Raw genomic sequence first — 22,245 nt, 5'->3', positions numbered from 1 at the left:
AGTCTATGTGGTTGGTAATTAAATTTTTACAGCTGTTAGTAAGAATCCTCTGTAAATATTAGTCAAACTCAGTTTAGATTTAGTTTGTCTCCTATAGAGCAACAGGTTTGTTTTGCACTTTTGATATACGTTATTATTTAATCACAATATAATACACCCCACCCAAAAACAAGCTTCTATCCATTCATTCTGTTCCGTTCACATTTTACTTGTTATTTATCATCTTTTGTGCATGTTCTTATTCAAATACTTCATTTGATGTTTCAGGTCCCAATGATATTTCCTACTGAACTGCATCACCTTCACCTGCTACCTCTAGTAAACATAATGGCCAGGTGGAAAGCCTTATGAGTCCAGTTGTACCAGAACACAGGATTTACTCAATTTATAAATGGACCAAAACCAATCAGATGGAAAAGTTAAAACAACTTTCAAAAGTCGCTGCTGTTCAGCTGATCAGGTTCTCTTTCTTGTGCCTCTTGTGATATTATTGATTTAAACAAACAAAGTAAGATTAACAGCTAGTTTTCCCCCAATGAACTTTGTAAAAAAACGTATTTATCTTAACTATAATAGGTGTCTTTTTTATGGCATTGCAGTGTACATTTCTTATAGAAAAATGACATTGAAATCCTTAACATTTGATATAAATAATAAAATACAGTACAATTCAGGACCATGGTACTATTTTACCTGATACTAAGATCAGATCAGAATCAGAAAAGCTTTATTGCCAAGTACGTTTTTGGACATACAAGGAATTTGTTTTGGCGTAGTCGGTGCAATACAATACAAATTAAACAGTATAAACATATCTACAATATAATATAAATATATGTGCACAGTTTTAAGTGAGTGAGAGTAAATATAGAGCAGTATAAGATGCCAGAGCAATACAACAGTGCAGGTGATCATTGTGCAAGTATGGCAGTGCAAGTAAAGCAGGAGTCCATGCTGAGCGTTAATGTAATGCATAGAGTTACAGGTTACAGGTGTCCTGTCAGCAAAAAAAAGGGGGGGTGTGGGGGAAAGGGAGAGTGTTAGGGTGGTTTCCGGGCTTTGTTAACCAGGCTGGTGGCAGATGGGAAAAAACTGTTCTTGTGACGTGAGGTTTTGGTCCGGATGGACCGCAGCCTCCTGCCAGAGGGGAGAGTCTCAAAGAGTCTGTGACCAGGGTGGGAGGGATCAGCCAGAATCTTCCCTGTCCGCTTCAGGTTCCTGGAGGTGTACAGTTCCTGGAGCGACAGTAGACTGCAGCCAATCACCTTCTCAGCAGACCGAATGACACGCTGCAGCCTGCCCTTATCCTTGGCTGTAGCAGCGGCGTACCAGATGGTGATGGAGGAGGTGAGGATGGACTCAATGATGGCTGTGTAGAAGTGCACCATCATAGTCTTTGGCAGGTTGAATTTCTTCAGCTGCCGCAGGAAGAACATCCTCTGCTGGGCTTTCTTGATGAGGGAGCTGATGTTTGGCTCCCACTTGAGATCCTGGGAGATGATGGTTCCCAGGAAGCGGAAAGATTCCACAGTGTCAATTGTGGAGTCACAGAGGGTGATGGGGGCAGGTGGGGCTGGGTTCTGCCTGAAGTCCACAACCATCTCCACTGTCTTTAGAGCGTTGAGCTCAAGGTTGTTCTGGCTGCACCAGTCCAACAGATGGTCCACCTCCCATCTGTACGCGGACTCGTCACCATCAGAGATGAGTCCGATCAGGGTGGTGTCGTCCGCAAACTTCAGAAGCTTGACAGACTGGTGACTGGAGGTGCAGCTGTTGGTGTACAGGGAGAAGAGCAGAGGAGAGAGAACACAGCCTTGGGGGGAACCGGTGCTGATGGTCAGGGAGTCAGAGACGTGCTTCCCCAGCCTCACGCGCTGCTTCCTGTCAGACAGGAAGTCAGTGATCCACCTGCAGGTGGAGTCGGGCACACTCAGCTGGGAGAGCTTCTCCTGGAGCAGAACTGGGACGATGGTGTTGAAGGCAGAGATGAAATCCACAAACAGGATCCTGGATCCACAGGATCCTGTGGAGTCCAGGTGCCGGAGGATGAAGTGAAGGGCTAAGTTGACTGCATCATCTACAGACCTGTTGGCTCTGTAGGCAAACTGCAGGGGGTCCAGGAGGGGGTCGGTGATGTCTTTTAGGTGTGAGAGCACAAGGCGCTCAAAGGACTTCATCACCACAGAGGTCAGGGCGACGGGTCGAAGTCATTAAGCCCTGTAGTCCTTGGCTTCTTGGGAACAGGGATGATGGTGGAGGACTTGAAGCAGGCTGGCACATGACATGTCTCCAGTGAGGTGTTAAAAATGTCTGTGAAGACTGGAGACAGCTGATCAGCGCGGTGCTTCAGGCTGGCTGGTGAGACAGAATCCGGTCCAGCAGCTTTTTGTCTCCAGAAGAGTTTGTTGACGTCCCTCTCCTGGATGGAAAGAGCCGTCCCCGGCGTGGGTAAGGGGCTGGTGGGGGGGAACATCAGGGTGGGGGTTGGAGGTGCCAGGGCCCCTCTTGAGGTTGGGGAGGTGGGGGTGGTGGATTGTGGCTGCAGCTGTTGGGGGGTGTCGTGGGGGATCGGGTACATTGTTGACATTGCCTAAGAAGACTTCTGCTTTCTCAGGGCTCAAGGTCAGGACTTCTTCGGCTACTCAAAGCAAAAGGACAGACGAGGTCTCTCCACAGCAGATCATTAGACACAGTCTCTGCTCATGAAATCAACATAAAAAATCAGCATTTGATAAGACTAAGGTTGGAAAAAATAAGACAACTTAAAATGAAACAAATCAGTTTCAGAAAACCCCTTGCACTCTTCCCACTCAACATTTTTTGATCATATGAAAATTGAGTTTTGTTAATGTGCTTAAATGTGTTTTCATTTATCAGTGGTCTGAGTGCAGCAGACTATCACTCAAGATCATTTTCTGTGTATGACTAATGTGTCAAGATGCAGATGTGTGTATTTCTGACCCAGACATTTAATGTGTAAATGAACTAAAAGAAACAATATGTTTAAGATGAATACACAAATGCCAGTGGTGCAAGCAGCACAGGGGTGCAGTTGTTAGTACTGTTGCCTTGCAAGAAGAAGGTAATGGGTTCAAATCCCAGATTTGATAATGCAGACATTGTTACAAACCACAACCACACTCTGGTCCTAAAGCTTTGGTGGTGACATGAATGTTTTAAATTTTGCTAGATATGTTTCCATAGTTACATCATTCCCATGGGATACAGGAGGAAGGCACCATCTTCCTCCCTTGGCCATGCAAGGACAGAGCTGTTATGGAAAATGGATTGATAGTTTATGGTTTACTGAAGATAAATTAAAAACATTTCATAAATTTCCAAGACTTTCATTAGCACATGCATCAAATTAAAGCACTCTTTATTAATGGATGTGTTCTGAGGCAGTACCCCCGGTCCATTTTATGAGAAGCAAACTCATACAGAGTTGTAGCCATTTTGGTGCTCTATAGGTGAGATTATGGTTGCTCACAGTTTTTCCTCTGATTTTCCAGATGTCCCAAGCAATTGAAGACAGGATTCATCAGAAAAAGTAACTTAGATATTTTTTCTCAGACATAAATTGCTTATTTTAGAAATATTTGTGTTTCAAGTCACAAATCTCTCTGCTAGAAGTCTTCACCTTATTGTTTATACAGACCTTCCTGATTCTAATGTAAAGTCAGGTCTGTAGGAGAAAGTCCTTGTGCTGGATGGATATTCTTAGACATCCCAAAGCCTTCTTCACTATAACTGAACCAAACCCCTAACCTCAATGTTCTTGATTATCAGATACTCAAAGTTTTTAAAAATAAAAATCAGAAAACTGTGGCATAGATTTGTATCAAACCATCTCTACCATCATACGACTAAATAAAATCTAGAGCTTCACAATTAATTCAGGTCAGGGAACAGGTTTTAGAGACGTTTTAAACCAGGTTAGGTTATGAAATTATATCCAATGGTTTAAACATCTGACAGAGCATGGTATGCGCCATCATCTGAAAAGTATGGTACAACCGAATAACCTACCAAGACATGGCTGTGTTCCTACTGGCAACTCTAGAGGAGTAACAGAGATTCACAGCACAGATGGTAGACTTCTTCAGCAGGACAAGTATTGGTCAAAATCCTTACAAATCTTACCTTTACAGAAGACTGGCAAGGAGAGAGCTGTTGTTAAAATAAAGCCATAAAAAGCCCTAAATCAAGCTGTCCAAAAGTCATGCAGGGGACAGTAATGAAAAAATTATTATTAGTTACAGCAAACATGGAAGAAGGTGGTCTGATCAGATGAGACTAAAATATTAAGCTTTTTTTGGCTTATGTGGGAAAAAATTGTCACTGCACATCAACCTAAACGCACCATCCTTACAACTAAACACGATGGTGGAAGCATCATGCTTCATGGTTAACTGGGTAGTTGATCAGAGATGATGAAACAATGGGTGGATATAAATACAGAGAAATCCAGGAAGAAAACATGTTAAAGGTGACAAAAGACTTGAAAATGGGGCAGAGATTCACAGTCTAGCAGGACAGCAACCCCAAAGCACAAGGCAGAGATACAGTGAATTGGTTTGAATTAAACCATGTTCCCATGTGAGAAGGCTATGTCAAACAATTTTAAACGGTTATAATAATTTTAAAAGGAACAATATGTCATCATTTTGTTCTAGGAAGGAATTGCAGTAAATGTGTGTGATATCCTGGTAACCCAGAAGAGGGAGTTGCTCACACACCATTATCATACTTGGCGTCCAAGCAGCACATAAAGGAGGGGACACCCCCACAAATAGAAACCAGCATTAGTTCCAACCAGGGACACAGGGAGAATGGGTGTGACATGCTGAATTACAATGCAAGCCATTCTCTCCATCTGTGCACCAAATAAAGTGGAGAAATTAGGTTAGGGTTAAAATCTAAAAGCACCAACGGATTTGAAAAGTGATTCATGAAACAAAGAAAGGACTTTACAACTGTATCAGTAGTCTGGATGCATGTCCTCCTTTGTTTGTATGGAAAAATGACTCTTGTATTAGTATTTAAATGAAATCATATGTTTAAAAGTGTGTGAGTATGGACTGAGGTCAGACCTCTGCACACACAACTGCCATCTCTGGTTAAGAGGGCAGAAATGTAAACTGCAGATTCTACTTTGACTATGAGTTGTACACCTGGCACAATACAAATGATATGAAATGTAGTTGGGGAAACAAATTTACTGAACAAGAGCAGGACAATCATTAAGTTATTGAATAAGTAACTCCTCTGTCTAGATGTCAATGGAAAAGTGCAGCCCTCACTGGATAACCAGCAATGAGAATTTTCTGAGGCCAGACTGGCCGGATTAAACGCTAGGTTGCTGCAAAGCAGAAAGATGCAAACTCACCCCTAGCAGCAGCTGGAGGGGAAGGATGGTCATCTTCTGCATATTTTAGGGGAGTACCTTCAGAATGAGGATTCGCAGCCTGGGGAGGTTTCACAAGAGGGGGATGGGAGGAGAGAATTTCTAAAAGTGACGCAGTGAGCTGCTGAATGTTACAGTAAAGACTTCTGTGTGAATAAAAAAGCTCGCCTCAAGATGTAAATCTGTAACAGCTGTTCGATTGGCTCCATTTATAGTCAGATTTGGCTGCGGGGATCAACAGTGGGGATTTTCTCAAAGCCCCCATATCTCCTTTTTTTCTATTTACTTTCATTTCCAATCCAGGGAGGGTGTTGCTCAGTCATAGTAGGACCTTTGACCTCATATGACTTGATGGCATTAACAACACTTCATGATTCACCTTACAGGGTAGTACTGGTAGTTATCAGCAGTGTATCAGCAGAATGACTGTGGGCTAACGTCATGCATTCTTCCTGCTCAGAATCTTGAAGGCTGGCCCTGAGATAACCTCTGTAGTACAGCTTTGTTTAAATGTGAACAGCTTTGGCCTTGGGTACTTCCAAGAGGTCAAGCCTAATATAATTTACAAACACAAAAAAGGAGGAAACCAAATGTATTGGATCTCTTACAGAACATCATGTTATACTAAAGGCTGATGTACACAAGCTGTCAAAGCAGCAGAGATTAAATATATATCCACTCCATGGCTTCCCTCAGCTCTATGGCGCTTTATAGCTCATAATAACTAATTGTTTTGGTTATACAGTCCACATCGTTATAGTTTTTCTATGCTCTCTCACCACTTTCATCAATCTCTTTTCCAGCAGACTCAGTAATTCAGCACTGAATTCACACCCAAGTGAGAACCTGGAGTATTCAGATGTTAAACAGCTAAATATTTCCCCCAGGAGATGACCTGAGGAGGCAAAGAAGTCTGGCTTTTAGTTCAGGAACCTGTTTTAATTGTTTGCAAAACTTTGTAATGAGAAGGTGCAGGAATTCAAGATAAGAAAATAATCTGCAGGACAAACCGTGCATTGCAGACACACTATACTGCCAAAAGTATTTGTTAACACCACAAAATAAATTTGTTCCAATCTCTTCCATGGTTGCGGGTGTATAAAAGTTTGGTGTGAAAAAACTTGACTGGCCTGACCTCAACCTTCTTGAACACCTTTGGGAAGAATTGGAGCAGAGGCTGCCATTCTGGCTTTCTCATCTAACTATGAAGACACTCCTAAACCTTGTGGAAAATGTTTACAGAATAGTTAAAGTTGCTATTGCTGGCAACTGTGGACCTTATAAATAGGATGTCATCAAAGTTTATGCACATGTAAAAGTAGACAGACAAATACTTTTTGCAATATAGTGTATCTTCACACTAATTGAACTACTCCAAATTTTAATATTTTCATATCTTTCATTGAGATTTTATGCCAAAGATCACATAAAGTAATGCATAACTGGGAAACGGAAACTTACATTTTTACACAAAATTCATCCGAATCTGGAAAGATTATGGCACAACTGCAAACCTACCAAGGCATTGCCATGTAAACTAACAAGATAGCATTAATCTTACTACAACAAACACATCATTTAAAATACAAGATTGTCAGAGAACACTACCAAACCCCATCTGTTTTCTCAAAAACGTTACCAAATGTATTGTGAAAAATTATGTTTGAGTAAAAGATATGGAATTTCTCTTTGGTATGTTTTAATTCTAAAATGACATGACTAGAAACATCTAATTTATTATGAATAAGAAGAAAATCATTGAAAGAAACCCGTGAGATGTCAAGTTAAAATTTAGATGCAAGTAATATAGAATATACCACAAACATGCAGAAGAATGTGCTCTGTCAAAATGATACCAAAAAATCACTCTTTGCTCTACATGCATGAGGCTACACGTGGTGCAAAGCATTGAACACAATATTAAATGCACCATTCTAATGGTAAAACATGGTGGTGGCAGTATCATGGAGGGAAGATGTCTTTCTTCACCAGGAAATTGGAAGCCAGTAATAATTAATGGGAAGATCTAAAGAGCTAAAGTGAGATCAATCCTGGAAGCAAAAGACTGGAGAGAGGGGCAGAGGTTCATCTTCCAGCAGAATAACAACACTAAACATACAGCCAGAGGCACAATGGAATGGCTTGGATGAAAACATATGAATGTGTTACAATGACCTAGTCAAAGTCCAGAGCGTCCTTATGCCATGACGTTAAGTGCTGTGCAAAGACGCTCTCCATCCAATCCAATCGAAACTAAGCTATTTTGCAAAGATTAAAAACCACAATAAAAATCCCATTTTGCAGCTGTATTTGCAACAAAATGTATATACATTATTTGTAAAAAAACAAAACAAGAGTTATATGAACCACACTAGATTATTCTCAGAGTTACAACCCTTCAGGCGTTTTTCACTGTTGAAAGAAACCTAGGTCTGCTTCCCTCCCTCCTCCCTCAGCATCAGCATATGTTTCTGAGAATGAGCCTGTTGAGGTGATAAAGTCTAACAAACTGGCAAGAGACAGCTATTCAGCTGCAGATCATTATTTGCAAAAGCTCTGTAAACAATGTCAAGCAGGCAAATGTTGGGTGAAGATAACAGTGGGCAAGATGAGACAGCTTCGAGGTGAGGACACAGGCACATACCCGGCATATGTTGATGCCAAAGACAAAGATTTAAGACAACAGAGGGAATGATGTCTCTGTTTTTTCCAGACAGGTCATGATGTGAGAGTCTTGCATATGCAGACACACATTTACAGTTGTTGGATCACATTTGTAGGGAGTGATTTATGTTAGCCTAAGGGAAACTGTAACTATAACCATAACCATTGCAATTAAAACCATTTACAATGCTAAAATACTCATAAGTAATATTTTGTTTTTTTACTAACCCTAGAAGAATGTGTCTTTAGTTCCTAAAAATATACACTTAGTCTGTGTGTTCATATTTTACACCATATAACTTCAACAATCAAGCCACTGACAGCTAAGGCCATTGATTTTCTTGTTTAGATGTAGTGCAGCAGAAGAATTTGGGACCTGACTATCTTTAAAAGTCAGCTGATAGATTTTATGCATCTAACCATCATCGTAACCCACTCAGATGGCAGGGTCCTCAACCAGCAGGAAAATGAGGGGTGCCACGCTACAGACTTCCCAGAAGTTTTAAAGGACACAAAGATGGATTGCTACAAGGGTCAGCAGGAATCACCAGAACATGTGTGATCCAAAGGCCTTACCCCTATAATCCACATCTACAGTTATCCGGGCATTGATGGTTCAGAACTGTATAAATAGCACAGAGTGGAACACACTGTTGGTTGGTTCACACAATTTATACAAATGCACAAAATTGAACTAGATATGGAAGCAAAACCCAGCTGATGTTTTCCTACAGAGATATAGCTGTTTTAAATGCTAGAAAAACCCGTCAAATGGGTCATCTAAATGCTTTTCTGCCAAGGATATGTATCAAAAAAAACATAAAATCCCCCAAACCTCTGTCCTCTGATGGGCCCTTCACACAACATTTTCAGTCAAGTTGTAAGAATTGTTACTTCTTTTTTTTGCAGTTTTGCACCTTTTCTTGCTTTGCCATATGTTTTGGATGTTGACTCGAAAAACCAATTATGCGTGGGCCCAAATGCAAAGAAATTAAGAGCCATGAATGAAACATCAAATTTTGCTGCATATTTTAAATATGTGTGTTGTTTTTGCTCCCTTTTTTGCATGTTGCTTGTGCCTTGGTGTAAAGTTTTCACTTAAGGACAAACTTAAGCTACTTTTTGCTGTGAGGTCCACTTCTTGTGTTTTTCTTTTTACATACTTTATGTTCACCTGACCATCTCGGACTGCAATTTTCATCCTCTTTGCACAGCCTATGGGTGCTTACAAGTGGTCAAATAAATATTAGCTTAATAAATCTGAAAGTAGATCCAACTCTCCTGCTATGTCAGCAACTTCAAGCGTTCATTATGATGAGTAGACTGAATCTTCATCTGTGCAGACAGAGTGTCTGCACAGAGTAGCATAAACTAAGGAGATGTTATCAGGTCAGGTTCTGTGACATATGGGTAGTTTTCACATGATTTTCCTATGTAATTAATTTCCTATTAATTTCCTATGAATTTCCTATTACACATACACGTGCATCTCAGAGTTGTGACACTTAAGCAAAATAATCGTTTGGTGTGATAAAAAACCTTTAGGCAATATTAAAGCAATTATTTTCTTAGACAGTTAAAACATAAGATAGATCAACAATAGCAAGATGAGGGTGTTAAGGTTAATACATAGTTTGGGGAAAAATACAGCTTCTCAAGACCCTTTAAGTTTCATTAGAAGCATGTTGCCTAAAAAAAGTTACGATAACTAATCCACGTTATCTGGCAGCATAAGGTTTTGGAAACATTTTATTCTGCTGTAAAATGATTGCAAGTCTCAAGACATCAGCATCACTAATTTACATCAACAAGTTTCCCTGATTGGTGCTTCATCATGTGAGTTTAAAACCAAGAGAAAACCTAGACACAATGTTTTCCTTCCTTCAAATATTATTAGCAACCTTCTGTTGCATTTGCTACGTGCAATGTTCTTAATAGCACACCATTTCCTTAAGTAAACAGTGTAGTTTGTTGATGGAGTTTTTTTGTTTACATTGCATTCCACTTGTAGATAATTTTCCCATGTGGTAAAAATGTATGGGGCCTGTTTCCCACACTCTTATTAATGTGACTCAGACAGTAGATGAGAATGTTTCTCATCTGTGTAAGCAGCAGTCCAATGACTCTGTCGTAAAGATACAGCCAAGACCAGGCATGCTGTTTAATTTCAGTCATAAATGTTCTGATAGTGATATGTTATGAAAATCTGGCTTAACTATCCACACAGCTCAGAAAAAAAAGCCAAACAGCTAGGTTAAATAAAATTGGGACAAGTTCCTCTGTCCAAATTTAGTCTCTGATTATAAATGCGTAAAATTATTTATGTTAACTTTTCATAAATTTCTTTCAAAACTGAATGGTTTCCTCCCATTCTTAGTGCAGCTTTAATTGTGACTATATTTTCCCCAGCGAGAAGAGTTTTGGGGAGTTTTTACCTTAAAAGGCCATGTGGAGCGGAGCGCTGGTTTCCTGTGGGAGGGTTTTCCTTTTTGTTACTCTGTAGCTGGAAGTCCAGCCCCTCCTCATCCTCACTCACCCTGCCTGTTAATGTCACCCTTCCACAGACGCACAGACACAGCTATTACATTGTGACCAAAGTGGTGAAATTCAGCTACAGCCAGATGTATGTGGCTCTGTATATGAGTACACATAGTTAACAGTAGGTGAGAACATGGTCAAACAGGAAAAAGCTGTAATATGAGACCTGAAGTTAAGGCAGCAGGCGAGAGGAGGAAGCAGGAAAGAAAGGAAAAACATTTTTGGGCACTGAAACATAGGAGGAGACAGGAACTAAATTGCAGCCCTCGTGGATAGGGAAGAAGTGCAGAGCGGTGATAATAACTGCAGCTTTACTGAGCAGGGGATGATTTGTGTTGACTGAACGTCTCATCTCCCCGGCATTCTCTGACTGTGAACAGTCAGCATGTCAGTCAGTCTGTCTGATAGTAAATTACTCCAAGGAAGAATCTCCTTATAAGGTCTGCAGAGGACAGAGTTCCTGAAGCTGGTGTGTCATCAGCATGTCATGAATTTACTTTTTATCACACACTTTAACCATGTGACTGTGTCTCCTTTGACCTGCATTTTTAACTATAGCAAACTCACAGGTGTTAATGGGATTTTATTGTGTTGCACTTTCTGTGAACGTAGCACTTTTCTTCCCACTTGAGTCAGTTTAGTGTTGAAACTGTCAGTTTACTGTCAGTGTGTGAATGTGTGTATGAATGGCTGGATGACTGATTGCAGTGTGAAGCACTCTGGGGACTAGATAAAGCACTATACAAGTCAAGGCCATTTACCAATTTATCATTTGAAACCTGTTAGATTTTTTAAAACTTTTGTGATATGTAGTGACAGATTTGGTAGAAGCACACTCCACATATTGTGCAACTTCGTTCTCGACCAAGAATAATCATAACTATTTCTTTTTTTTGGGCTTAGGACAAGTCAGGACAAGTCCCAAGTGATAAGACTCAACCCCCAGGTCCCCACTGGCAAAGTCCCCAAAGCATGTCTGACTAAAGTTACGGTTTCTCTTATCTCTTCAAGGTTCACCAAACGCTGTGGGGATCGAGACTGTCATCAAATTCCTTGTCTGAGCCCTTCCCCTGGGTCTAGTTTTCCATGAAAGATAGTAACAAAGCACAGAGCTATGGACAGAATACACCCCAGGATCATGGGGATGATTAAACAGCTTCACTAAATTCCTCATCTGGCCTTTGTGGTTGTTTGATAAATTGAGGTGGTACAAGCATCTGATCAGGATTCCTCACAGGCAACTATGTTTGGAGGAGTTCCAAACACGAGGAGACCCTGGGCCAGACCCAAAACCCACTGGAGGGATTATATATCTAATTAGACCAAAGAACGACTTGGGATCCCTCATAAGGGTTGGAGAGTGTCACTGTGGAGAGAGGTACCTTGGTTTCCCTCATGGTCCTCTTACAACTGTGGTCCGATCTCAGATAAGTGGAAACAGTGGATGGAATGTCCCGAACAGAAAACCTGGACGCAAGAAAACTGGACTTACTGGATGTGTAAAAGGGGGCAAACTTTAATGAAGTAAACCTTTGGGCCACTGCTTGTCACAAGAAAAGTTTTGATTGCACAATTTTCTAGATAGGAAAAAAGATATAAAATTATTTGGATGTTTGATCATTCATCAAGGAGCATTAAGTAAGCTCATGTAATCATTTACATCATAAAAGAGATCTGTATTAGACTAACTATGTCACTAGGATGAAGATTTGCAGGCCTTCATATCTTTAAGTTGCTGAAGTGCAGCTCGTCAACTTCTAATAAGAAATATGCTGCACAACAAATTAGGTCTGCCACATCAAAGCAAGGCAGTGCACACACACTAAATACGTAAAGTCTAGCAAAGAAATCAGTATTGAACACTGGCGAAAGGCAAGAGTTCCAGGTAAAAAAAATGGATGGACAGGGACTGCATGGTGGCAAAATTGTTAGTGCTGTTTCCTCATACTGTATCAAGAAGGTCCTGGGCTTACAACCCAGCTGGGGCCTTTCTGTGTGTGGAGTTTGCATGTTCTCTCCTGGTACTCCAACTTCCTTTTACAGTCCAAAGAATGTGTTTTAGATACCTGAACACTCTAAATTGTCTTTTGTTTAGAGATACAGTGTATGTGTATTCTTGTTGGTCCTGCGTGTATGTGTTTTGCAGTGATGAATTAATGATGTGCATAGCATGTGTTCTACCTCTGGTCTATGGAGTGCAGGACAAATGCACCAGCCTACCTCCTGTTATCCTGCAGATCCAAATGATAGAAACAAATTGATGTGCAGCAAGTGGAGTTATCTGGAACTGCAATGTAAGGTGCTCTCCCTCCATAGCAGGACCCTGTCTTCAACATCAACAACATCAACATCTCGTTTAGCATGGATCTGATACATGGCAAATGAACAAAAGCATCACTAACAAGCTCCAGGCATTTATCAGCAGACGTCTTTAATACATCTTTTAGATCAGGTGGCGCAGAAACACCTCCAATGCCAACCTGGTTGGGTAAATAAACCAGAATTTGATCAGCCTGGATATGAAGAAACAAAAGTGGGTCTGGATTGGAGATACACCATGAAAACCAATTGCTAATTCTGCAATACAAATGATGGGGTGGAACCTGCGATGGCAGAGAGAAACTGGAAGGCCAACACAAATATAGAGAAGATCAATTCAGAGAGGCTAAAAAAGCCGGCGTCAGCAACTTGAAGCAATCTGCTGTATGTCCTTAGACAGGAAACATTTTAAACAATTTGAATAATGAACCAAACTTGACTGCATTGTTTCATAACTTTGATCAATTTGGAATGTATATAATTGACTTGGAATCTGTCTGAATGATTAAATTTATTTGACTTTTTTTGTAAAGTGCCTTGAGATGACGGGTTTGGAAGTGGCGCTACATAAACTAAATTGAAGCATGTCCCAGCTGAAGTGGCCCAGAAACAAGAATGCTCCCAGAATGAGGCTTCTGCCATTTGCTTCATTAGTCTTAAAGGGGAAACTACAAGCAAGAGAACTCAAACCATGCCCACAAATACTTCATCAGTGTAGCTGAGAAAGGAGATTCTTGGGTTAATGAAGTTAAAAAAGTAGAAAAGTTAACAACTCGATGCAATCAATATTCACTATATCATCATGCTTGTTCAGGAGGGATTGCTGCAAAGTCAGTGACTCGATGCTATCTGCTAGGTTTTATTAAAATAAAGACATTTCACCAATAAATTGGTAAATAAGTTTAAGATGTGTTCCTGGTTCAGCACGTAAAAATAAAACAAAATGTTTATTTGCTGACATGTTGAGGAAGTAATTAAGCCATTTGAATCAGCTCTGTAGCAGCAGGGACACAATTAAAACTGAGGTTGTACACTCCTAGCTGAGGTAGTTTAGTAGTGAGTTCAAATTTTACTCCAAATTGAAATTTTGAAGTTTGAACTTGGAATTTTTTCCTTCTAGTTTTAGTCTAAAATCCAAAGAAATAAATTGATGTTATTTTGGTGTTATTAGTATGTATCGCTAATAGTAAGCCTAGTCACAAAGCACAAATATTAGCTAATGACCCTGGTTTTAAAATTTGAACCTGTAAAATTATTAAGTTTGGTTAGATGTTCTTTCAAGATCTGACTTTTAACTTAAAAAATAAATTAAACCCATCAAAATTATCCACCAACACATTTTTCTGTTTCACTCGAACACTAACATTCAATGTGTTGATGCACAGGTGTCAAACTCCAGTCCTTGAAGGCTGTTGTCCTGCAGCATTTAGACGTGTCTCTGCTTCATCCTGCCTGAATCAACTAATGAGTTCATTAGCAGGACTCTGATGACTGTGACTGCATTCTAAGGAGCTACTTTAGCCATTTAATTCAGGTCTGTTGAACCAGGAACTAATTTTAAAGGTGCAGGACACCATCTCTCAAAGACTGGAGTTTGACACCTGTGTTTACCTTGAATATGATTAACACCACAATTAGCACTAAATGCATCCCCCCATGAAAAAACCATGGTTTGAGAACCAACATCTTTAGTTAAAAAAGGTAATAAATGGGAATCTCATTTCTGACAATTTCCCCTCGTTTTCCTCTGTTACTTTCCCTTTTTCCAAGTCTCCTGTCCTGGCGTTTCAGGCCTTTCATACCATATAAAAGCTGGTTGCCTACATGTGCCAGGGAAGTGCCTCTGTAGTTACTTCCAAGCACACACAGGTCAGGAATGTTCTCAATTTTTACTCATAGGAAGTTATTTCATAATGGAACAATTACTGACGGTGAGTGATCATGATTTGAAAGTAAACACTTTTATTGACAGTACACTAATGTCACAGATAATTATTTGACCCAATATCTAGGAGAGGATTGAACAGAACATCTTAACAATGCTCTTGTTGGTACGCATTACAACAGAGGTTATAACATGCTCCAGGCCATAGAGAGCATTTATCTATACTTTGCATGTGAACTGTGAGATTCTTGTTTTTCTTAACTAATTAATTCCCACCACCTGAACCTGAGGTGCAGGTTTGGCCTCTAGGCAGCACAATTGTAGAGATTTCTATTGAGCTCACAAGTCAGTTAGGTTAGAATAAATAATTAGCATTATTTAAAAAAACAAAAACAGAAAAAAACTTGATGAACATGCAGTACTTTCTGTACCAGAGGCATTTCACTCATGTTGTGTGTAACAACATATTAATGAAGTACATCTGGGATGACAGCTGAAGTTGTGAAACGGTAATTATGGAGGAGATTGTGACACAATGGTGTGTTTAAAAAAAAGATGTTCTAACATGCAGACCTAAGTCTCATCGCCTAGCTCCAATCTAAGCAGGAAAGCCTGAGGAGAAGGTGTGAGTAGGTAAGTGTTGTTGCTTGTGGGGGTTGTGACATCATTACAGGCACTTCAGAAGCTTAACGTCACACAGGAAATATGTGCTTCTGTCTACAAGAGGGCAAGAAGGTACAGAAGAAAAGTGCTTCACAGTCTACATGAGTCATGCTCCGTGTTTCCACCCCAAAGGTACATGAGTTCACTGATGAACCCATAGTGAGACGATTTGCTGTTCTGGTTGTAGGAAGACTGCAAAGATGGTTCAGCTTGGCAGACGTTTTCCTCTATGGCTACTTCTTCTACTTCCTCCTCCACAACATGATCTGTTATTCATCATACATAATAATAATAAAAAAAATCCCTTTGATTGGATGCCCTTCTTCTTCAGTATGGGTCCATCCACAGCCTTCCTGTGACTGGAAAGCAGCTGAAGAAAGCATGCTTGGAACAACAGGAGAAAATACTCAACATATCCTTCATGTTCAATGAGTGACTCACCTAACATTGCAGCATTCATACAGTATGTGTAAGAGACAAACAACTGCTTGCTTCAAAAAGCAAAGCAAGGTACCAATGAGGCTGGTTGTCACGTTTAGGATAAAGTTGATTATTTCAACGAACAACACCTGGAAAATGCCAAAGAAGCATAATGTTTTCTTGAAGATATTAAACATCATAAAGGAATTTTCATTTTTTCAAGTATGACAAAAAACATGGGTTTAACTGTAGTTTTAATTTTCAAGGAAAAAAGGCATCATCACTCAAAAAGCCCTAGAGAGAAATGAGAGGTTTTTGGCCAACAGACATAAAAATAACAAGATAAAAATGTTCCTATCTCTATATTTGTTTCTTAGGCTTTAAGTCGGAGTGTTGTTGCAATATCAGATGTACAGTTGAAACCAGATGTTTACATACACTTTATTAAAAAAACACAATTCTTTCTTTTCTAACTGTCTGACATTAAAACTCAATAAACCTTTGCTGTTTTATGTCAGTTAGGAAAACCAATATTATTTCTATGAAAAATAGTGACTTTTTTTTTTTCTTTTTTAAATTCTGAACTTAAATTTCCATATTTTGTAGCAATGCCTTTAAACTGTGTGACTATGGTCAAATGTTACGGGTTTTCTTCCACAGGCTTCTTTAGTTCCTGGTTTTTTGGCCCACTCCTCCCGACAGAACTGGTGAGTGGCCAGTCAGAAATGTGTGCCTTTGTTTGCCTTTAGCTGCTTTATAACTAATTTGGTAATAAGGTTAAGGTCATAGTCCATTTGGAAGACTCACTTGTTCCCCAAGCTTTAATTTCTTGGCTGGTGTCTTGAAGTGCTGCTTCAATATTTCTACATAACATTCTCTCTTCATGATGGGATCTGTTGTGTTGAGTGCACCAGTCCTTCCTGCAGCAAAAGACCCCACAACATGATATGGTCACCCCTGTGCCTTACAGTGTCATATGGTGCTGTCAGGCTTCCAAACTTCCTCCTTTTTCCTCCAAATGTAACAATAATCATTGTTACATTTGGAGGACATGAGGACTGGTTTTACAGTAGATAAAGACTCTTTCTTACATGCATCTTCACATCGTCATAAGGCCTTTTGCTAATGTTCAGTGCATTTTGCACCAAAACACCTTTATTTCAAAGAACCCACCTCCCTCCTGCTTGGTTTGATGACTGGGCGTTTCCATGTTGTTTAGACTTCTGTATAATATTTTAAACATATGAATGCGGCACCTTCAGGCATCTGGAAATTGCATGCAATGATGAACCAGAGTTGTGGAGGTCTTCATGTCTCTTCTGGATATCTTGGCTGATTTCTTTTGAGTTTGCCATGATGTCACACAAGGAAGCAGTGTGTTTGAGGTGTTGCACAGGTGTGCTTCTGTTTGACTCAAATGTAGTCAATTAATCAGAAACCTACAAAGCAATGATATCATCAACATCAGGGCTTTCCCAAATTGTGTAACGCTTAGTAATTCTAGTCTGGATAAACTTCTGAGTTTGAATTGAATAATAAAATAATTCCCTTGATCATGATTCTGTTTAGTCTGAAAAGTTTAGTCTGATTTAATTTCTGCAGTAGATGTAGATATAGATATTTATATAGATGTGTGACCTGATACATGATAAAAATCCTAAAATAGGACCTAACAATCAAAAATATTTTTATATTCCTTTAAAAATAAACATTTAATAATGTTCATAATAACTTTATTCTGCCTGGTACTGAAGCCTTTTCAAGTTGCAAGAGGCAGTTTCCACCTTAGAAACACTGCAAATCTTTAACAGGAAAAACAGAACAATACATATAGCTGGAGAGAAATACACATGCTAAAATACTAAAAGAATAAATCTAAATAAATCAAAGATACTTAGAAAGCAGATCCTATGGCGAGGCAGTTTAGAATAGCACACACAAACACTTATATTCCTTCATCGACAGTATAGCTAAATAAATAAAGCCTAGCAGAGGTTTTACAATATATAAATGTTAAGATAGAAAGTTTTCTAAAAAAGTGAACAGTTAGGGGCAGAAGGAGAGTCAATGTAGGGTCAAGCTGTATGGAGAATATGCAACTTACAACTTGGACCTACAAGCAAAGTTAACATAATTTTTTATTAGAGATGTTTGAAGAAAAAAGAAAGTAATTTTTCAGTGTCAGATTGTCCAGTTCTGACAAAACTGTTAGATCTAAGATACAAGAATCTTTTCTACGATATTCCAATTAATGAATACTTTGTTTTGTTCAGAATTTATGATTTGCCGGAGGATGTCCCATCAAGGACTCCTTTTTTCATTGGTTTATTTTAACATGCACAGAACATTGATCAACATTTGTTGGTCGTCAACGTGCTTTGATCAAAAAGGGCACTTTGTGCTTTTCCTTTGAACATTGAAATCATATCTGTTACTGTTTTGGACTTTTTAAATTTATGTTACAGATTTTTTAATTTATGTTACAGATTTTGATGAATGAGTCAAAAGTCCAGAATTTCCTTTGGTTTCAGATTTTCAGTTTGTCCACAAAATAAAACAATTTTTCTGCTGCCCCTAGATTTCTTCAACATCCACTGCAAATTGTGTTTATTGGTAAAATATACAAACTAGCAGCTGTTTGCTATAAACAAATGAAACAAGATGGAATTTAATAGCTCCTACCAAATTAAACACAAAATGCAACTCTGCAGTCCACAGTTATTCATCATTTTCGTGACAGGCATGTTTAGGAGTTAAAAGCACTCTTTCATCATTAGGACCTGCTGCAAATGTGATTCACAGCCAGGCACCAGCTTCTGGTAGCATTCCCATGAATCTAAGGTCCCTCCTCATGTGCAAAGGCCTCCAGTTGTGTGCTGCAACCACAATCCCAACAGAGATTATTAATAAGGTTAAAGTCAAGTGACTGTGACGGCCACTCTAGTATCTTTAAGAACTTCTTCTGGGACCAAGCCTTGATGGACTTTGAGATATAATTTGGACTATTGTCTTTCTTGAAGCCCCAATGATACCAAACATGACATTTTCTACCAGTATTTCCTGATACGTAATTAAATCAATCTTGTCTTCTACACACTGTAGTTTTTCTACTGACTGTAGTTTTTCTACTGACTACTCTTCCTACTGAGCCACAGTCGCCAGAGTAGGAAGAGTAGTCGTCTTGCAATCAGAAGGTTGTGGGTTCGATTCCAGCTTCCTCCTGCCATATGTTGATGTGCCCCTGGGCAAGGCACTTAACCTCAAGTTGCCTACCAATCTGCGTATCGGTGTATGAATATGTGAGCGTTAGTGAGTGCAATTGGGTGAATGTGGCACTAGTGTAAAGTGCTTTGAGCGGTCTGTATGACTGGAAAAGTGCTATATAAGTTCAGTCCATTTACCATTTCAGGTTCAGACAAAGCAAAGCAGCCCCAGAACATCACTGAGCCATCACCATACTTCACTGTTGCCAAGGTGTTCTTTTCAGTGCATGCTTCATTCTTTCTTCTACAAACATTGCTCTGATCCAAAGTTCTGAAAAGTTACAGTTTTGATTGCCTGCCCCACAGAACCTCCAAAAACAACTTTCACTTATTTATACAGTTATGAACTAATTGCAGCTGACTTTTTGTGTGCTTCTGGGCCAGTAGAGGTGTCTATCTGGGAGTCAAGACACGGAGCCCTTTAGTGTTTAGTATGTGGAAACTGAAACCTCAGTGACTGCTGCTACCAAGCCTTGCTGCAGCTCTTTTGTAGTCAGTCTTGGGTTTCTGTTTTCTAAGGAATATGGTGGATTAGCATTTATTTGCAAAATATGCTTCCAACTGTATCTCCAGGAATTCCTAGGAGCTTTGCTATCTAATGTAAACAATTTCTTGTTTTTGTAAGTCAGTGATCCCTTTCCTAAACTTTAAACAGTAAATTCTCTTGACAAAACTGTCAACAGTTCAGGTATCTGAGGTGTTTTATCTTAAGCGCACATGATGCAACTAATGAAACCCTTGATTGGTTGCATCAGGTTTGCTGAAGATCACACGTGATTTATTAATATGTGCTCTTATGAAGAGTTCTGAGACTGCATTAGTCACTGAAAGTAGGATTTAATGGTGAATTTGGAAAATACCTTATTTTGCTATGTTAGTTTTATTTAACTATTTAACTGTTTTTGTGTCATTTATTTATTGCAAACACTTAAACAATTTTGTATTTTACTATACATCTATATATACAAATACACATCAAGATATTACGGTCATAGTAAAGGCAGAATTACATATTTTTCTTTTCTACATTTTTTGTTTGTTGTTCACTTTTGTTGGCATTTATAGAATATGTCCCACACTACTTCAACCAACACCAACATTGTTTGAAGGTTTTGATAAATGACTGGCTTTTTATTAAACGAGGAGGAGGATTCACGCAAAAAAAAACAAAAGACACTTTTTAAAAACATAAGTTTGTCATTTTTACTGCCCAGTCCAGGCGCCCACATCCATGCTAAGGCATATTTACTACAGACCCTACTCTTTGGTCTTTGCACATATTTTCTCCCTCTTTACAAGTTGCCTTTGGAAATTGTTCTGCATTGTTCATATATTCCCTCTCTGGTTTCATTGCTCACTCATCAAACTCTAATACAAGGTGCACAGAATGAAAGCTTTGTTTTCAGAGGCTGTCTTGTATAGTCATCGTAATTTTTTGTCATCTGCGCTTTGTAATTGCACAAGCAGCAGCTATAGATACAGTAGCTGAATTACATCATGAAGTTATAAAACCAAAACAGCTTTGTATATTGATAAGAAAGGGGCACATTTGCAGAATGTAATTGCTGCCATTTACCACCTTCTTGCTAGAGGCTGAACCTCCAACCGTGTCACAAGTCTTTTGCAGGATTTCTTCAAGTATTGTTGGGTGTATATATTGTAATATTTACATCCATACATCTTATTCTATCAATCACATGTTTGTCCTCTAAGTGTAAGATAAATAGTTTCAATGGGAAACTTACAAAAGGCCATATGTGGAAGTAGGACCTATAGGCATGTGAAAACCCAGCAGCCCAAAAAAGGAGATCTGGCAGGGTTGAAGAGTAAGTGGATGTGGAGTGGAGCAGCTTGGTTGTTCCTCACAGAAAGGGTTAAGTTTGATAGAGTGGAGAGAGTTTCTGAGTTTCTGAGAAGCTGATAGCCAGGGAGTCAGGATGGAGTGAAAGCAGAGTGTTAAAAGGAGAGTTGAGAGAAGGAATGAATAGAGGGGAACAAGGATGGAGAGGAAGGTATGATTGAGGGAGGGAGTCCTAAACATGGGAGGAGATGAGGGAGGAGGAGGAGAGGTTGACAGGAGAGGTTCTGCTGCAGCCGAAATAACTACCCATATAGGGCTGGACTCTCCATCTCTTTCCACATCTTTTTCTGTCTCCTTCCTCCTGTCCTCTCCCTTTCTGTCTTTTCTCCTTTTGTTGCTCTCTACTTCAAGACTAACACATCCCCAGCCTCAAAAACCCAACAGGGGGCAATAAAAATACTTTTCAAGGTGCTTTACCTGACATCAGAGAAAACGAACTGAACTGCCACCATGGAGGCCATCAAGAAGAAGATGCAGATGCTGAAACTGGACAAGGAGAACGCCATCGACCGGGCAGAGCAGGCAGAGACGGACAAGAAGGCAGCAGAGGACAAATGCAAGCAGGTGGGAAAAATGCAGTTTGAGAAGAAACGGCAAGTCTATTTTTTATCAGAAATCTGATTTTAAAAGCAAAATATCCGCAGCGTTTGAGCCTTAGACTAAAATGTTTATTTTTATCAAGTTCTTGAGTTATGTTCAGCTTCGAAACCAAACATTCCCTCACTGAAACAGTCTAAAAGGATTTATAGACTGATAAGTATTTCCTCATCACTCATATCTTGATAATTAAGCATATTTACAGGCATGACTAAGTTTATCCCAAAGAGAAAATATTGGAATATGTTTTCTTCTGTTCTTCTGTACAAAAGAGAAAGCTTTCCCAAAATAGGAAACTAAACTTGAGACAACCAATCCTGCACATAAACACACAGAATCTCATGTCTTTTTATGGTCACAAACCACCTTCTAAGTCACTAGCAAGAAACTAAAGAAGCTACACTTTGAAACAGTTTTTAACCAGTTTAAGGTGAGTCTCTGAGACAAGAAAGGTTATCAGAATACCAGTGAGCTCTGGTAGAGACCACCCAGGAGCTGACCGAAACATCTCAACTTGGCATTTTTAATTCAGTAGATATGATGCTTTTGCAAAGGTGTTTCTAACACAATGTACACACATTCCCAGAAAGACACAGCAGCTCTCTTGGTTCCAAATGTCTGTTCTCGC

The 22,245-nt window shown here is 39.4% G+C and overlaps 1 protein-coding gene across 2 annotated transcripts in view; it reads left to right on the top strand.

Moving 5' to 3' along the window:
* The first annotated feature begins 21,168 nt into the window (after nucleotides 1-21,168).
* The window catches only part of tpm4a (tropomyosin 4a), a 33,366-nt gene continuing 32,289 nt past the window's right edge, over nucleotides 21,169-22,245 (top strand). The window contains exon 1 of one of the 2 annotated variants that reach the window (XM_047375666.1): nucleotides 21,169-21,584. In XM_047375666.1, coding sequence (XP_047231622.1) covers nucleotides 21,471-21,584 — 114 coding nt within the window. In that variant the 5' untranslated portion in view covers nucleotides 21,169-21,470. The remainder of the gene's footprint in view (nucleotides 21,585-22,245) is intronic. The other variant, XM_047375664.1, reaches the window with a different exon arrangement.

Source organism: Girardinichthys multiradiatus, chromosome 9 (genome assembly GCF_021462225.1).
Source record: "Girardinichthys multiradiatus isolate DD_20200921_A chromosome 9, DD_fGirMul_XY1, whole genome shotgun sequence".
Classification (NCBI taxonomy): Eukaryota; Metazoa; Chordata; class Actinopteri; order Cyprinodontiformes; family Goodeidae; genus Girardinichthys; species Girardinichthys multiradiatus.
This window is presented reverse-complemented; position numbering and strand designations above follow the sequence as displayed.